We start from the raw sequence: 19,422 nt of genomic DNA, 5'->3' as shown, positions 1-19,422 counted from the left end.
GAACAGAGAAGGGGGCCAGGTGAGGATATTCCCTCAAAGGCCTAGTCCTCTGCTCTTAACGCTACCTCGCTAACTCAGGAAATGGTGAAAAGTTTCAAAGAAAAGAAAGAAATATATATACATATAAGGGATAGGGGAGAAAGAATACTCCCCAAGTATTCCCTGCATGTCGTAGAAGGCGACTAAAAGGGAAGGGAGCGGGGGGCTGGAAATCCTCCCCTCTCATTTTCTTCTTAATTTTCCAAAAGAAGGAACAGAGAAGGGGGCCAGGTGAGGATATTCCTTCAAAGGTCCAGTCCTCTTTTCTTAATGCTACCTCGCTAACGCTGGAAATTGCGAATAGTATATCTATTTATCTATTTATTTATTTATTTATTTATATATTTATTTTGCTTTGTTGGTCTCCCACGTTAGCGAGGTAGCACAAGGAAACAGACGAAAGAATGGCCTAACCCACCCACATACACATGTATATACATACACGTCCACACACGCAAATATACATACCTATACATCTCAACATATACATACATATAAACACACAAGACATATACATACATACACATATACATAATTCATAGTCTGCCTTTATTCATTCCCATCGCCACCTTGCCACACATGAAATAACAACCCCCCCTCATGTGTGCGAGGCAGCGCTAGGAAAAGACAACAAAGGCCCCATTCGTTCACACTCAGTCTCTACCTGTCATGTAATAATGAACCGAAAACACAGCTCCCTTTCCACATCCAGGCCCCACAGAACTTTCCATGGTTTACCCAAGACGCTTCACAGGCCCTGGTTCAATCCATTGACACCACGTTGATCCCGGTATACCACATCGTTCCAATTCACTCTATTCCTTGCACGCCTTTCACCCTCCCGCATGTTCAGGCCCTGATCACTCAAAATCTTCTTCACTCCATCTTTCCAACTCCAATTTGATCTCCCACTTCTCCTTGTTCCCTCCACCTCTGACACATATATCCTCATTGTCAATCTTTCCTCATTCTCTCCATGTGACCAAACTATTTCAAAACACCCTCTTCTGCTCTCTCAACCATACTTTTTATTACCACACATCTCTCTTACCCTATTATTACTTACTCGATCAAACCACCTCACACCACATATTGTCCTCAAACACCTCATTTCCAGCACATCCCCCCTCCTGCACACAACTCTATCCATAGGCCACGCCTTGCAACCATACAACATAGTTGGAACCACAATTCCTTCAAACATACCCATTTTTGTTTTCTGAGATAATGTTCTCGACTTCCACACATTCTTCAATGCTCCCAGAATTTTCGCCCCCTCCCCCACCCTATAATTCACTTCCGCTTCCATGGTTCCATTCACTGCCAAATCCACTCCCAGATATCTAAAACACTTCACTTCCTCCAGTTTTTCTCCATTCAAACTCATCTCCCAATTGACTTGACCCTCAACCCTACTGTACCTAATAACCTTGCTCTTATTCACATTTACTCTCAGCTTTCTTCTTTCACACACTTTATCAAACTCAGTCACCAACTTCTGCAGTTTCTCACATGAATCAGCCACCAGCGCTGTACCATCAGTGAACAACAACTGACTCACTTCCCAAGCTCTCTCATCCACAACAGACTGCATGCATGCCCCTCTTTCCAAAACTCTTGCATTCACCTCCCTAACAACACCATCCATAAACAAATTAAGCAACCATGGAGACATCACGCACCCCTGCCGCAGAACTTTTGCCCCCTCCCCCACCCCATGATTCACACTTTGTCACTGTCTCCCGCGTTAGTGAGATAGCACAAGGAAACATACGAAAGAATGGCCTAACCCACCCACATACACATATTCACACATGCATCTATTCGTACCTATACATTTGAACGTAAACATATATATACATACAGGGACATATACATATATATACTTCATTTCTTTCATACTATTCGCCATTTCCCGCTTTACTGAGGTAACGTTAAGAACAGAGGACTGGACTTTTGAGGGAATATCCTCATTTGGCCCCCTTCTCTGTTCCTTCTTTTGGAAAATTAAAAAATGAACAAGAGGGGAGGATTTCCCATCACCCACTCCCTCCCCTTTTAGCCACCTTCTACAACATGCAGGGAATACGTGGGAAGTATTCTTTCTCCCCTATCCCCATGAACATATTCATACATGCTGCCTTCATCCATTCCAGATGCCACCCCGCCACACATGAAATTGACATCCCCCCACCCCCTGCGCAAGGTAGCATTAGGAAGGACAAAGGCCACATTCGTTCACACTCTAACTCTAGCTGTCATGTGTAATGCACCAAAACCACAGCTCCCTTTCCACATCCAGGCCCCACAAAACTTTCCATCGTTTACCCCAAACACTTCACATGCCCTGGTTCAATCCAATGACAGCACGTCGACCCCGGTACAACACATCATTCCAATTCACTCTATTCCTTGCACACCTTTCACCCTCCTGTATGTTCAGGCCCCAATCACTCAAAATCTTATTCACTCCATCCTTCCACCTCCAATTTGGTCTCCCACTTCTCGTTCCCTCCACCTCTGACACACATATCTTTCCTCACTCATTCTCTCCATGTGACCAAACCATTTCAATACACCCTCTTCTGCTCTCTCAACCACTCTTTCTATTACCACACATCTCATCCTTTCATTACTTACTCGATCAAACCATCTCACACCACATATTGTCCTTAAACATCTCATTTCCAACACATCCATCCTCCTCCGCACAACTCTATCTATCGCCCATGCCTCACAACCATATAACATTGTTGGAATCACAATTCCTTTAAACATACCCATTTTTGCTTTCCGAGATAACGTTCTCGCCTTCCACACATTCTTCAATGCTGTTTCCCACGACTGTGAGGTAGCGCAAGGAAACAGACAAAGAATGGCCCAACCCCTCATATACACAAACACTCATACATGCACATACATACACATTTCAATGTATACATATATATACATACACAGACATAAACATATATACACATGTACATATTCATACTTGCTGCCTTCATCTATTCCTGTCGCCCACCACACAAGAAACAGCATCCCCCTCCAGCAAGGTAGCGCCAGGAAAAGACAAGAAGGCCACACTCGTTCACACAGTCTCTAACTGTCATATGTAATGCACCGAAACCACAGCTCCCTTTCCACATCCAGGCCCCACAGAACTTTCCATGATTTATCCCAGACACTTCACATGCCCTGGTTCAATCCACTGACTGTACTGCTACAAATTCAAATTTCAACATAACTACTATATCCAGAACTTTTACATAAATGATACATGTGCTGTAAGCTGAACATTTAAATAGGGTACTACCAAACTAACACACGTACTGAATTTTCACACTTCCCTTAATGATACTACTGTAGAGAGACTTATTCAACTAGTTCAACTAGGGAATCCGATTAGACTTTCTATTCCTGTGCGAGTAACATGATATCCATGGCTGACAAGTTTATAAAACCAATATTCTCAACAAAAAATACAAAGGGAATTACATATCCAAGATTGTTTACTTGCAATTCTTAGTAAAGTAAAAACACGGTAAAAATGGTGCTTTGGAACATTCATAAATCCTACCTAAATAACTAGTGACTGACTAATTATGTAATGGTGCCTATAACTTTACTTTGTATCACTTGACCTTGAAAGAGATTTTTCCACAATAAGAATAAAATGTGGCAAAATAAGTAAACTTCTGCCTTAGCAATCATTCGCATGAATACTTTTTTCTGATGCCATAACAGAGTATAATTTCCCTACAGCTATGGATACAGAAAACAACCTATGATGAACTTAGCATTGGAGACTAGAGAAGAGAAATTAGAATGTTACAATAATTGCTACCTCGCTACCTCGCAAACGCGGGAGACAGCGACAAAGTATATAAAAAAAAAAAAAACAATAATTGCTTCTTTCTTTAAATCATTCTATTAATGATACTGGAGTCCAAATTCGAGAAAGTGTGAAATGAGGAACAATGTGAATACAATTAAGGTAACAAGATTTAGAAAGCAAGGTTGACAGAACAGCACCATCCAACATGTAGCATTTCCTTTCCTGATTTCCTCTTCCCAAGAGCACAGGCTTACTTTATTTTAAGTTCATTAACCATTTCCGAGACCACTCGCTAAGTTTTACTGTAGCCTGCAAAATCTCACCGTCTTTATCTCCCTGAATACTTATTCATTTTACGTTAGAGGCTACAGTTATGGACAAAAGTCCACGCCAATGCCAGGTTGTAATTGAGACGAGAAATTATTTACAAATTTTGGAGGAAGCAAAAACCTGCCTTTTACAATGTGCCTGGTCACAGTTAATGGGACAGACAGGAGAGGGTAGAGAGTTTCAAAGCTTTGAGGTACTGGGAAAGAAACAGTTCTCAAAACAGCCCATCCTTCCATTGCCAGAGGCCACATACTAATCATGTGATGTAGCAGCTTACTGAGTATCATATGGTCTAGCTAGTGGTGGAGGCACACAAGAAACCAGCTCTCAGAAGCTAAAACTAAAGTAATACTTACAGCAGAGGGGAAAGTGAGCCAACATTGCAGCATAGGACAAGCGGCTCAAGTTATGAAGTCAGACCTGGAAGTTTATAAGTTCGATTGCTTTCAATTCTTTCAAGTAAGGATGCAGAGCTTGAGCCACCCCAGATGCTAGAGCAGTACTCCAGATAAGGTCAAAGCAATCCTCTGTATACACGGAGCAACTCTTTGGAAGGAATTTCAACATTTAAGCAAGACTACCAGTTTCAGAGGCAGACTTGGCTATTTCTGCAATGTGGGGTTTCCAAGCTAGAGTAATACCAAGATTGTTCATCTAGTAAAGAGGTAGCATTACAGATCCATCAAAGGCAAGAGGAAAGTTGAGGAATTTTCAATAGACAGACAAGTAAAAACGGGGTCATGAATGCATTAAACAACCAGATTTCGTCCAACACACCATGTTTTGGTCTCACTGGCACTCTATAATTATATGTGATATGATACCTTCTACAGTACATATATCAAGAATAATACTGGACCAGGAACTGATCCCTGTGGTACATCACTATTCACAATACGTTAGCCTGGACCTTCTCTGGGATGAAAAGGACTTTATCCAGGATACAATCTATCCTCTTGATACACATCTCTCTAATTTCAACATTCTAAGATGTGGCACTGTATCAAACACTTACACAATCTGTACTGTGGTGACTAACAACTTGGTCCAATCAACTAGTCAATATTAAATTTGAAAATTAAGATTCTCCTTATAGCCATTGCTGTTCATCATGTATCAAACTGTGCACTTCTAAATGCATTTTCATGTTGGTATTAACTACAGATACTGAAACTTTACTGGGACATAAGGCGTCCTGGTCAAATTGTTTACCAGTAAAGCACTTATTTTTCTTTCTTTTTTGAAACTAGGGCACACCTCAGCTCTTCTCCATGCAGTTCTCTCCCCCCATTCTGTTATTCCTTTGTACTTTGGAGACAAGGTCCACATAAACCTAGATATCCCCTCCCCCCAGCTGAATTTATCTATCTTCCCATATCCTACAACGTTGGCTCTCTTCTATTTCCTAAATTCTGGCACCATTCTATCTGTGTCCAACAGAATTAGCCGTTTCTGTTTAATCAAGCACGGAAACCAACCACCAGCTGTCTACACCATCGTTAGTGTTGAACAACTTCCAAATATATTTTCTTAGAACTCTTATTCATATGAAGCAAAATCATTACTTAAATATAGCCTGGTTCTTTCACGAAACTTCTTTCTTGAATTTAACAATGTTAACTCTTAAGTTCCTTTCACAGACTTTAAACTGTTTTCACCAATGAGGACAATACATCACAATCCCGACATACAATCCAGAAAACCCACACAAAAAAATCGCAAATTCATGAAGGAATACTTATAAATCGCACTGAACACCATGGCTACATAGTTCCACACGACTAAAATCAAATTACACGAAAACTTGCGACGGGTAGACAGGTATTTCCATGGCTTACCGGTGTCAATACAAAGCCAGCTGACACCACCTCCCACTCGCAGCAGGGATGTGATACTGTGGACAGGTGAGGGAGCGTCCGTGGGAGCCCTGAGGGACACAGTGGCCCTGAATGACCCTGGATCAGAGGGCCTTCCTCCACTGCCCACAACACCTACCAAGCCATAACTTGACAAATGTCAACAAACCCGATACACTGGCGTCCCCAGCACTTTCCACCTGAATCACTGCCCCATTCATGGCCGAATAAAATCCCTAGGTTCTGTAGTAGCATGGGTGGCCTGATGAGCAAAACATTGGTGTAGCCGAGGGTGGTAAATGACTTTGACAGACCGGTGTTAGAAGACCAGGCATTAACCCTCAACACAGATTGGCAGTATTTCTCTGTAACCTACGGACGACAGCTGTGTCCCAACCCCCCAGACGTGATCTGTACACATTGCTTACCTTTCTAACGAGTGTAGGTGATAATTAAGTACGAAACGTGATTAATAATGGGCACCCCAAGACAGAGAGAGAGTGGGCCGCTCCCTCCCCTGCCTCACTCAGTGCACTGGCCGATGTGCCTTGCAAAACGTGTTATGATTGGCTGTTGAACTCCCACGTCAGAGGAATAGATAATGGAAATAAGATATATATTTATTTTGAATCTGAAGAAAATACTGCACCATTTATGATTTATCTATTATACATTATATCCATATTATCATATCATTATGTTCATGTAATTAAATAACAATACGTACAATATTTAATCATGTTAGCTTCTATTTTTTCCGTACTCTAGTCTTCGAGTGTGTGGCTGTTCCGGTCTGTGTGTTCCTCCCTGCCACGTAGCCGCCATGGCAACTCCAAACAAACACCCAACGCGCCTGAATCAAGCCTAATGATTCCATGACTTTAGTGTTAAAGTCCTTATCAACTTATAATTCAATTACCTGATATTGTGGGACTAATCACACATCCCCATATAAATTCATAAGACGTTTTCCACCATCACAGATGCCTGTCATTTCGATAAAAAATTATATATCATTAGTATGAAAAGTTTATTTTACTGATATGGAAGTTATAAAATGCTCAAAATCGTAATTAGACAAATTATAGCATTAACAAATAATATGTTGAATTTTTCTTAAGAAATGATCAACAACGATGAGCCACTTCTCTGCACAATCTTTGTTCGTGGTCCGGCAGGCTGCATAGAATTTCCCCCAGAAAACCTCGTTTTTTATTACATAATCTTAAAATGAAAAGGAGTCGTGAAGAATTAGCCGGTATGGTGAAGAATGTAAATATCATCATGTTAGACATAGAAGGCACAACGACCTCCATTAGCTTCGTAAAGGTGAGTTTAGCGTAGCGGAGTCCGGCTGGACAACAGGTGCATCAGCTGGATGGGGGAGGGTATACCCTCAGGGGGAAGGGACGCTCCCACCCCCTACCCGTGACGTAATCGCCCTCCAATTACAATTCCCTCTGTTGCTCGACATAGGTCAAACTCATGTGTTTCATGTACCTTTTTATTATAAGGAAGGTGATTTCATAGGCATAGCTTAGTTGAAGCTCCGTATAATGTCAGAGTCTACAATGTGTATAACTTGATGCCCTTGGGTGAGTTTCCGTGTGTCACAATCTGTAAATCTTTTTGTCATTCATTTTCCACGTTTTGAATCGCATGAGCCTCATCATTTATGGTGTATATGTATAAAAAGAGCTTTATTTTTTCTATAAATCTTTCGTAAAAACTGTAGAAGTATTTATTCATATGGAAAGACAGGAATTGCTCATGTAGAAAATATAATTAAATCTACCAATATAAAGTGTTTACACGTCATCGCAAAGACAGTAACGGTTGGCTTCTCGAGTTTGTAGAATAATTATGGCACAGACGAGAACAAAATTTATCCTCCAACACAAGCAGTGTATTGCAGCCTTGACTTTGTTAAGTATTATTGCAAAGGATTACCTATACAAAATTTCTCTCCGCCATCCATGTTTTTATTTGTATTCTGACATCGTCAGTCCGTTCCGAGATTTTTTTTTTTTATGTTGCCCACTTTTGCCCGGCTCACAAACTACACCAGCTTTCCCTAACGTACCTTAACCTTCCAAACAGATTTATTTATTTGAGAAGAAACCTACTAGCGACTACTGATAACAGAGTTCTAAAAGTTTCATATAACCTATTCATTATTAAAGCGACATATTTGCGTATTTTGGGCATGACTACAATAAACTTGATGTACACAATTAAATGTTCATAAGAAACACTAAATGTCATTTTTTGAAATACATTTTTGCATGCATAGTTGCTATTAATTACTAGTTTCTTTGGCAGCCACTGAACCAAGCTTGGATAATTTTTTGGGTCAGGTCATTGGCCATCTTCACTGCACCCTTGTCACCATTTGCCTTTGACTTGAATCTTATGGGTCAGGACAAAGGCCCATCTTCACTACATTCTCGACACCACTGGTCTTATCAGTTTGACCCTCATAGGTCTTTGACTTAACCCATTAAGATCTGATCAGAAGCTTCTTAAAAGAAGTCATATGGGTAGATAATGATGATAATAGTAAGAAAAAAGCTGAACTTAATCATTTAATTACTCGTACAGACATGGCCAGTGTATCACTGATGTAATATGATTGATGTATCCTTATCTTACTACAACTGTTGTCGCTAAAGATTGTTATATTTATCGGGTGAGTGCTCCAGTTACGAAATTCTTGTGAAGGCCAGGTCTTGCATGAAAATTACAAAATAAAGTTCTTAGAAAAGATTCGAAAATTTAAGGACAATCAAAACTTTATAGTTGATCGGTGGATTAGTGAAATCTAAGAAAAATACATTGTCAAGCTTGGCACATTATTATTACTGATGAGAATTAAAGGTCTAATTTTGATAGGAGGGTATACGGGTATACCAATGGTTTCTTGCAATACTTTGAGAAGAATTGAAGTACTTAAACATAGTACTTAAACTGGAGTTTAAGTACTATTTAGATTAGTTTAGACGATTGGATTTAATTAGCTGGCATGTTAAATCACTGGGTTAGGTTAGCGGAGGCGAATTAAGAACTTAAGGTAGGCGAGAAATGAGGATGTACATCAACACTAAAAAAACAATGCCATCTATTCTCTCATTGCCAAAAGATATATCCTCCACTTATTATACCCTTTGGCTGACGCTTGGTATACCCCCTCGACGTGGTATGACTTCCCTGCACGTACACACATCTGTTATGGATCAAGTACACCGAGGGAAGGGCTCGGGTATAGGTCAGCTTCGTCACTTACCAAAAAAGGGACGAAGCGAAAACCTCTCCTCATGTAGCCTAGCTTTGTTCGTATTCATTTCGTCTGTGACGCACAAATCATCAAATGTAACGTCGGGAACAGTGCTCGTAGACATGTCCTCAACCTCTAGGGATATGAGGACCTCAGTAGGTGACGCAGAATTTATTTATAGCGCGGCACACTCATGGCTAACATCACCTTTCCCGGAAGCACAAAAGGCCATCCTACGCTAGCTGGCACCGTATTGTCTCGTGATGGCTTACGCTATATCTAACGTACTGTTGTCTAAATGGTCCTTGATCATTGTCAAGCACACTGTTGTCGAGTAGTTTGAACGCTATCTAGGGTATGTTTTGTAAAAGTCCTTGAAGCTTTCAAGCACAATGTAATGTACTGGTCCTTGAATGCTGTCTATAGCACTGTTGCCAAGAAGTCCCTGAATACTGTGTAGCACGCTGTCTCATGTCCCGGAAAGCTGCTTAACGCACTAATTTATCGTAGTCCCTTAAATATGTCTGTCGTCCTAACTTGATCGTACAAGGCCAGAACGGTAATAACCTCAAACAGAGTCGGGTCTACCCATGCACTCTTATACGCTCAAAGCGTCGGACCCCGACCGCTGAGGGGGTGGGAGGTTGCTATCTACCTCCGACTGTTACAGTGCAACCTAAAGAGAGCAGGCTGGCTAAATTTTCACATGTTTTCGGGGGCGTACCCCCGGGCCTCCCGAGAACTGGTGATTTACAGGGGAGTGTGAAGGTTGGAGGAGTCCCCAAAAGAGACTGGATTTAGGGACCCATAAAGGCTAGGGCCGGCCCTGAATCCTTCAAAGCTTTCTAGACACCAAATCTTTCCTAGTATGCAAACTTGGTGCATCCGCAAACTCCTTATTTGTGATCAGCTTTCAAACGTGGTCGGATAGGTCAGTCATGGACAATATATATATATATATATATATATATATATATATATATATATATATATATATATATATATATATATATATATAAAACGGTATATCCAGCGAATGATATCATCTTCAATCATGACAGTACAACTCTTTTGCGCAGTTCCTTGCATCTGGTGGCGTCACCATTGACCAAAGCCTTAAGAGTGAGGTCAAAGGACAAGCTATCATCCACAACCGTCTCATCGCCGTGCTTAAGGACTCTGTCGTTATGTTCGTGAGTTGTGCCGTCCCGCTCAAGGGTTGTACCTACTCCCGTGCGTTAGGATCGTGCGTTCGTGTTCAAGGGTCGTACAGTCAGGCAAAGCCGAGGTTCGCTGATTGTCAAATCGATTCAGGAGAACCGCGGGGCAAGTGGGCTAAGAAATCAATAGTTGTGGAAGCGGCCATTGAGTATCCATGCATTGTTAAACTTGCTTCCTGATCTGTCCACTACAAAGCAAAGAATAACCTTCGAAATCTCTTAATCAGGAGTTTAAGAGGGCTCTTCAAGCCAATACAGTGGGGTTCTTGGTGTCCTGTCCTTCTTGTAGATAGGTTTTGTCTGTTTGATTGTGCTTATTGAAGTTCCCCCTGGTGAGTTCTTGTTCGGCAGGGGTGTGAATGAGGCGTTTGTTGGCTGATTTCAAGACCGTTGACAAATGTACGATTTTCAAAGACAGCGGATGTCGTACTTATCCCCTAGAGCATATCTAATGATATGACAAAACCCTTGCGTTTATGTGAAAGGCAGTGACGTCATAACCGAAGGGGTCATCTAACCAAAGCTTGCCATATTTGCGCGAAACATCGTCAGTCGGATCGTCGACCTGGGTTTATCGGACATTGTTTACTGATCCTCCGCTGGTGATGGCACGCTGGAGGTTCGTATGTACGTATGATGTCTCTTCTTCGACTCGCGGTTATTTAATGATCTACCTTCATTTTCTCTTTATATATTTGTGTCTGTCATTTCTTCTTTTTTTTTTTTTGTCCTTTAGGAGACTGCATGTTGATATGCACATTGGATTATCATTAAGTATGGGTGTAATTCGCGTTTATACAACATTATCTGGCAGAGGTTTATTCCTACTTGATCCCCCCTTTGAGACAAGTTGTTCATTTAGAGCCTATTTTCTGTGTCCTTTGGCTGTCAGTACGGACAGGAGTTACACTGACTGTCTGCCAAGAAGGATATAAGGCTCCTGTTAAGGGTCTGTTTGCAGAATTAATGGTCACCTTTTCATGAGCCCTTGGGCCACTGACCCGTGAAGCCTCGATTCACTGTCTCATCGTTCCACTGTCTCTTGAAATCTTGATTCAGTGCCTCATGAACACTTGTACCACTCACTTGTGAAGCCTTGAATCACTGTCTCGTGACCTTTCGTACCGTATCATAAACGCTCGTACTGCTGTTCATTAAAGCCTTTAAGTCACTGTCGTATCAGCTCTCGTACCACTGGCACCTGAAGGTTGGAATTACTACCTAATGAATCCATGGACTCGTGCTTTGCGATTTAGGGTTCCTTTGGTCCATGAAACTGAAACTTGGAGACGCTGATTCTTATCAGACGATCTAGGGTTCCTTTTGTTCATGAAATTGAAACTTGGAGACGCTGATCCTTACTAGGCGATCTGGTTTTCCTATGGTCCTGGAAACTGAAACTTGAATACACTGATGCGAAGTTACGTCGTGCTGTGAAAATTTGAGTCCACTGCGGTCAATACCTTTTCTCCATTCAGAACGAAAACACAGGAAATGCGTATTTCAGCAGGGCTCTGGTTAAACACCAGGCCATCGTCCCCAAAAAGTTGTGGGTAGTGGTCACCTGATCTGATTGTGGCTTGTGCTATTCAGTGGATTATCCCCACCCTCTCCTCAGGTCAATGGGTGGGTCATGTTTCAGGTTTCTTTTCCAATGTGGGACGTTCCTGTTATATATATATATATATATATATATATATATATATATATATATATATATATATATATATATATATATATATATACCACAATGTCTTAATGTTTGAGAGTGTATTTCATATCCTGCTTCCCTAAGAGGTATATCATAATTGGACAGTTGAAACGTATTTTCCAAGTTTGTCGTAATATATCGTGCTGGGTTGTTGACGAACATGTGTCCCCGGAAATGGCTGGCAGTGTCCACACACGAAACAATGGGTAAAGATGTTTGGTAAAAGTGAAGGTATTGTTTTGTTGATGGAACTTAGAACTATTTAGAGTCTCTCTCTCTCTCTCTCTCTCTCTCTCTCTCTCTCTCTCTCTCTCTCTCTCTCTCTCTCTCTCTCTCTCTCTCAAGATTTTTTCGTGTTCATATCAACCACATCAAATTTGCACAATCCGATTCTAATCTGGTCTCTTTCTCTCTTCCCTCCGTGGGCGTTAAGGAGGAGCTGTTTCCATACGTGAGGCGGGAGCTTAAGACCTTCCTGGAGGAGACGTGGGACTCTGAGGAGACGCAGAAGGACGTAGACGCCCTCAGGAGACAGGTAAGCTGCAGATGCGATCTCTGAATGCGACAAGTAATTCAAGTTTTACGAGAGAAAAAAAAAATCACTCTAAAGACGCGTAGAAACGCGTAATTATGTATTGGCCGTTGTGATATGTCTTTTTCCTTGCGCCTCAAAGCTTTGGAGCTATTTTTTTTTTTACCTCGTCTTACCGTAACAGCTTTGACATGACCCTATTCACAAGACAGGTTTTCCACTTGCTCCAAAACTTTGGCATAATTTTCTTTGCTTCCCTATTCTTTTGTGCCTTTTATAGTCATTTTTATATTCTATTTAAAGAAAACTTCTATAAGGACATTTGAACTCCACCGGATCCTTAGACCAAAGACGAAAAGAATTATCATCAAAATTTCCCCGTGTGTCTACTCCATTCATCGTCATCTTCCGTGAGTTTGTCTCAAATTAATCATTTTATGAGTGTTTGTCTCAGTCTTAAAGAAGAAACCTAAGCCTCCTCTTACCGTCCTTGGCTCTTGAGCATCGCCGCGTGAGATCAAATCGTAATGCGTGAGATCCGGTCCACCGACTGGTTTGTGAAACAGTTGTCGGGAGTAGAACCTGTTTTTAATATCTGCTTTTATAAAGAATATATATATATATATATATATATATATATATATATATATATATATATATATATATATATATATACACACACAACTTTGGTTTTGATGTCTAGAAACATCGAAGACAATAGATCCATATCTGTCTGGAAATGATAACTAACAACTACTGAAAATAGAAACGAAAAAAGGGGGTCCATAAGGTAATATAAGGAACCCTTGATATTATTGACGCCCTAGACGGCACTAGGAATCTTTGAGAATTTCATGGACTCCAAAGGTGGTGTTACAGACGACTGAAAATCCTCCAGTACCTGATGTGGTACGAAAAACGACTGAAAATGTTTGGTTACTTCGTTATCTGATAAAACAAGATCCTCAAGGACCTTATGTTTCATCTGCATATTGCTGGGAACTGCTGAAAATTTGTTTAGTCTTGCAGTTGCCGCGAAGACTGAGTTACCGTATATGAACAGGAGATATTTGTTGTAACGTCACGGTGATAAGAAAAACAAAATATATATTTTGTGGTTTGATACTCATTTTTGTAAATAGTGGAATATGTGAAGTGTGATCCATGCTTTCAGAGTTAATACATCTTATCTTGTTATTGCTGATGGAGGCTTGAAGACAAGTGATAGCTATACATCTAGTGTTCATTACGTCCTGACGTGAAGGGAATTTAACAGGAAAGTTGGCTTGGAATGAACGTGACATTTTGTGGCGCAGTGAAAAATGTATAATGGTGTGAACAAGGGAAGAGTGAAAAGGTAGAACGAAAAATTACAGCATTTAGCGTGGAGTAATACTAGATTAACATCTCTTCCTGTCCTTGTAGGTGATATCGAAAATTCTCAACCATAATGTTTACTCAGGTCACCAGGTACCACTGAAACGTACAGTATTCTCCGCCGCGGCACCAGTTCCCACTGAAATATAATTCACTTCTGTTCAGTATATTCTATTGCCACTTAGTTCGGTTTATTGACTTCTATGTATTATTACGTATATATAGTGAATGAAATGTGTGAAACTGTTTGATTTCTTGAAACATACTGTGGCGAGGGCGGTAATGTGAGTTAGCAAGGCTAGATGGGAGAGGATGCGTCCGTGACATTTGTTGTCATACATATTTCATAAGTCCGCTTCACAGTCAAGGACAAGTAGAAACAAACCGATTTCGTAGTCCTCGTAGACATAAACTTAATTAATATGATTGCTCCAGGAAAGCTTGAAATATGTTGCCAATCTGGGAAGATGTAGATTTGTCATTATTGCAGATGTGAAATTCTCTATTGCTATCGAGATGAGGATTGTAGGAGGCTTTTGTGCAGCTGTAGAGGTGTGATTGTAGGCTTTTGTGCAGCTGTAGAGGTGTGATTGTAGGAGGCTTTAGTGCAGCTATAGAGGTGTGATTGCATGAGGCTTTTGTGCAGCTGCAGAGGTGTGATTGTAGCAGCCTTCACTACAGCTGTACAGATGAAACTGTAGGGGTCATCTCTATAGATGGAGACATGAGATTGTCACTGTCTTCTTAGCTTCAGTTAAGATTGTTGAAGCCTTCTTTAAAGCTTTAGAGACGAGGCTGCAGGAGCCTCCTGTACAGCTGTAGATATGAGATGATAGGAGCCCTCTCTATAGCTGCAGAGATGCGACTCCAGGAGAGCCCTCTGAGATTGTTGGAGCCTTTCTTCTCAATACCTGTAGAGACGAGGTTGTTGGGGCTGTGAAGGTGAGGATTGCAGGACTCATCTTTGTCCATGTAGAATGAAGTGGTACAAACTTTCTAAATACCCGTAGAGGAGGTACTTTTATACAGTCTACTCCCTAAATGTAGAAGGGAGTTTCAACTCTACTTGAGGAACAACTGAGTTTGTAGAGTAGCCACCTGAGAATACTGTGATCCGTCTCAGAATGATGGGAATGAATGAGTAATTACTTGTTTCGTAATTACGTATTTGCATAGTCAGAGTGAGAGAGCTCCTTGCGCGCAGTGTGTGTGTGTGTGTGTGTGTGTGTGTGTGTGTGTGTGTGTGTGTGTGTTACTCTGGTCTAGACATTTATTCGCTTCTACGGCCACAAAGAAACTGGGATTCCGAGATGTCTGGGAGAAAGTAATGGTCGCCCGTGTATGGCCTGAGACGGTCTGCTGTACAGTGTGTGTAGTCACCTATTTGTACCGTACACGGAGAATACTTTGACACTGGTGGAGGGCCTCGTCCCTTGAACCTTCCTTATTAAAACCCATGCTCTCGCCAGAGCTCGAACCTGGGGTCTTACGTGTGTACAGTAGACATGAGAACCACAACACGGCGAGAGTTGTGCGTGTGATGATAATAATGATAATTATTATTATTTGATTATTATCATTGATATATTGAACGGTTAGTTGAACTGATCAGAGAGCCGGAGTGTGCGACTATAGATGATAGAGACAGGGGCTATGGCAAGGGGAGAGAGGGTGTCGTAGGAGGGAGAGAGAGAGAGAGAGAGAGAGAGAGAGAGAGAGAGAGAGAGAGAGAGAGAGAGAGAGGCTATGGCAAAAGGAGAGAGTGCCATGGGACTATGGCAAGGTGAGAAGCATTGCCGTAGGGTTTATGGCAAGGTGAGAGGCATTGCCATAGGGGCCATGGTAAGGTTAAAAGAGAGTACCAAACAGATAATCTTTCCACAAACATATTGAATTATTCATTGTCCTCAGTGGTTGGGTTGGGCTTGATGACAAGGGATCTCTGGTGCTAGGACGTAACGGTGGCGAGTTGGAGTGTGTGTGACTGTTGTGAGGGCCGCCTGTCCCTTCACGAGACAATAAACATTGTTCTCAAGTATGTCAAAACAAAGTTGGTGATGATGGTGGTAGTAGTGGTGGTGATGGTAGTAATAGTGGTAGTGGTGGTGATGGTGGTAATAGTGGTAGTGGTGGTGATGGTGATTGTGGTAGTAGTGGTGGTAGTATGACCTCCAGCCTCAAGCCCAGATAACCAGCCCAGCTCAGCTTCTAAACTCCCTATCCTCGCTGACCACAACCCCCCACCGCTAAAACTTTTTCCACAAAAACTCATTCTCATCTCCAAACACACAGTCCAGGTCGGTTCAAAGTATTATCAGCGCATTAAGTAGTTTCTCTTGGGTCATTGCTGATATCTGGACATGTTCAAGGGGTCATTTAAAGTTTAGAAAAGATACATAACTATTCATTCTTTCAGGACCGTCTTGCCCGTTTTTGGTGCACAGAAACCTTAAATTTTTTTTTCCAACACTGTTGAAAAATATGTCCCGCAGACCACAGGTGTGTTTTCGTCGCTGTACTATTTTCTCACCGTATAAGACACTGCATTTTCGTATATATCACTACATGTGTATGCGTATGTAAACACGTCTGTACACATGGGTACGTGTATATGTGGCCTTGAAGACCAGGTCTCAAGGTAAGCTTGGGTACAGGGCATTGAATCCCACGGCATTTGATGCTCTCAGAGAAGAAATCCCAAGCGTGGTATTAAGGTAACGAGAACTAGGAATTAGATCTGCTCTATCGGCGGAAGGAAAATACTTCGAAACCTAGTTAGAAACATGGATGGTCTCAGTTCGAGTAATGTGGGTCATGCTTCAAAACCCAGGAAGAAAACTGGATGGTCTCTGTTCGAGTAATGTGAGGTCATGCTTCGAAACCCAGGAAGAAATCTGGATGGTCTCTGTTCGAGTAATGTGAAGTCATGCTTCGAGACCCAAGTAGAAACCTGGATGGTTTCAGATCGAATGATGTGGGTCGGAGTGAAAACTATGGGAAACAAGGTCATGATGTGGGATAAAGGTGTGTGGTTTGAAAGAGGTGGAACTGGGTCAAGCGAGTGATGACCGTTTAGGGTCGCGAGTTTTAGTTCTTGGTCGACAAATGGAGTCGCTGCGAGATGTATCCTTTCTAAGAGTAACCTGGAGATCGTTGAAATGGAACCCTTTAAGGACGACGGTACGACCCTTGAGCACGACGATACGACCCTTGAGTAGGAAGGAACAACCTTTGAGAACGACGATACGACCCATGAGTAGGAAGGAAAAACCCTTGAGCACGACGATACTACCCTTGAGTAGGAAGGAACAACCCTTAAGCACGACGATACGACCCTTGGTCACGACGGTACGACCCTTGAGCAGGAAGGAACAACCCTTGACCACGACGGTACGACCTCTGTGCACGACGATACGATGATTAGGTGTTATGGTAAGGTCAAGAGCCAGGCCATCATACACGAATTCACGGGTCGTACCGTCGGATTCAAGAGATGAACACAACAGATCCTTCCCACATGCCCCCTCCTTGTTGCGTCCTCACCACACAACACACTCCAGTATCATGTTTCACCACACGGCATACCCGAATGTCGTGCCCTCTCCACGCAACATAGGTCATATGCTCCCACACGACATACCCTAGTGTCATGTCCTCACCACACGACATACCTTAGTGCCATGTCCTCACCACACACACACACACACACACACACACACACACACACACACACACACACAACTTAGTGCTTCGTCCTCAACACACGACATACCCTAATCTCACGTCCTCACCACGCACATAACATAGTACCATGTCCTCAGCACATGACATACCCTAGTCTCATGCCCTCACCACTTACACAACTTAGTGCCATGTCCACAACACACTACACATCCTCGTCTCATGTCCTCAACACACGACATACCCTGGTGACATATCCTCATGACACAGGCACACTTCTCCTCAAGCACTGTGCCTCGTCCCCCACCAGAAGAAACCCGTCACACTCTCACCTCCAACTCGTCTGGCAACTGAAACACATGCAGGCGTCCCCCAAGGGGCGGTTCCACTGAGGTTTCTGACCCGGCCGGAAACCCCCTCCTCCTCCTCCCCTCAACCCCCCTCACCCCACCACGACTCATTAACAGCTGCTGATAAAGGGGAAGCGTTATATATGTCAGTGCAGGAAAGGGGGTTGGAGGGAGTGGGAGGAGGGAGGGAATCCCCCCCATGGACGACCTGGCGCATTGTGATCACAATGGAGGGAAAAGGTCATCTGGCTCGTGACGCCGGCTTCAGCCCCCGCTGCCTAACTTGACCTTTAGTGACCTGGGAAGACGAGGTAACTTGATCTATACCGTGACTTGGGAGAAGAAAGGGAATGATGTCCTCCCCAGGTTACATTAGAGGTATGGTTGGATTACCTTAATTCCGCTGCCTGAAGCAAGGACGCATGTTGGGCGGTCAGGGTGTGTGAGAAGTGTAGGAGTCTCCCTCTTAAGCTAAGGGGCAGAACTGATGTGAAAACAGTGCTAAGCCACCAGCCTGGTGGTACAGTCGTGTCTGAAGTGGGGCCCATCATACTGCTGTTAGGGACGAAGCTCCTGGTCCTGGTGCTAAACCCGTAAGCCTTGACGTATGCCATGTCCACACCGGAGGAGGGAGGGATATGGTGTGTGGTAGAGTCACACCACGAGGGGTGTGTCATGCGGTAAGGTCACAGGACCATGTGAGTCACCTTGGCATGGGGAGTTGCCTGGGCAGGAGTCCAGTTAGTGACGTCAGAAGCAGTCGATCGTGCCATGACACTTGCTGATGACTGACGCCCATAAGACCGGCCCACGAAGGCATGCCACCGTCTTAATTCCCGAGAAAAGGCTGGAATGAGACAGAACCAAAGTCTTCAGAAAGAGAAATTAACTTGGGTTAGTAAAGATATCTATAGATTCTTTAGTAAAGATCATTCTAGAGGGTAAAGATAACTGGATACATTATCTTATTAGCAAGTAGAATACCTAAAGATAATCATGAGATTGATACACGTGAGTTGTTTCCACTATTTCTGTTTTCCTCACGAAATGATGTCTGAAGATAGAACGATGACGCCTTGCGAGGGGTCAGCTTGGAAAGAGATTGGAAGTGAGGTAAATGTTTCTCAAGATGTAAGAGGCGTCGTAAAATGAGGAAGCTCTTGCCCAAGCACCGCCGGTGTCCATCCAGACTGCAACATGAGGAAGGTAACAGGGCG

At 42.6% G+C, this 19,422-nt stretch overlaps 2 protein-coding genes across 47 annotated transcripts in view; one reads left to right on the top strand and one right to left on the bottom strand.

The window, feature by feature from the left end:
* LOC139747642 (uncharacterized) overlaps positions 1-6,638 on the bottom strand; it is a 121,813-nt gene extending 115,175 nt beyond the window's left edge. For 45 of the 46 annotated variants that reach the window (XM_071660151.1, XM_071660154.1, XM_071660162.1 and 42 more), the window contains exon 1: positions 6,489-6,638. The gene's annotated coding sequence lies outside the window, so the exon portion shown is untranslated. Of the gene's footprint in view, positions 1-6,042; positions 6,194-6,488 lie in introns of those variants that run through there. The other variant, XM_071660152.1, reaches the window with a different exon arrangement.
* Positions 6,639-7,200: 562 nt separating this feature from the next.
* The window catches only part of Enoph (enolase-phosphatase E1), a 34,620-nt gene continuing 22,398 nt past the window's right edge, over positions 7,201-19,422 (top strand). The window contains exons 1-2 of the mRNA XM_071659965.1: positions 7,201-7,389; positions 12,699-12,800. Of these exons, the coding sequence (XP_071516066.1) occupies positions 7,291-7,389; positions 12,699-12,800 (201 nt within the window). The 5' untranslated portion in view covers positions 7,201-7,290. The remainder of the gene's footprint in view (positions 7,390-12,698; positions 12,801-19,422) is intronic.

This window comes from Panulirus ornatus, chromosome 69 (genome assembly GCF_036320965.1).
Source record: "Panulirus ornatus isolate Po-2019 chromosome 69, ASM3632096v1, whole genome shotgun sequence".
Taxonomy (NCBI): Eukaryota; Metazoa; Arthropoda; class Malacostraca; order Decapoda; family Palinuridae; genus Panulirus; species Panulirus ornatus.
The sequence above is the reverse complement of the archived record's forward strand: the minus strand, read 5'-3'. Positions and strand labels throughout refer to the sequence as shown.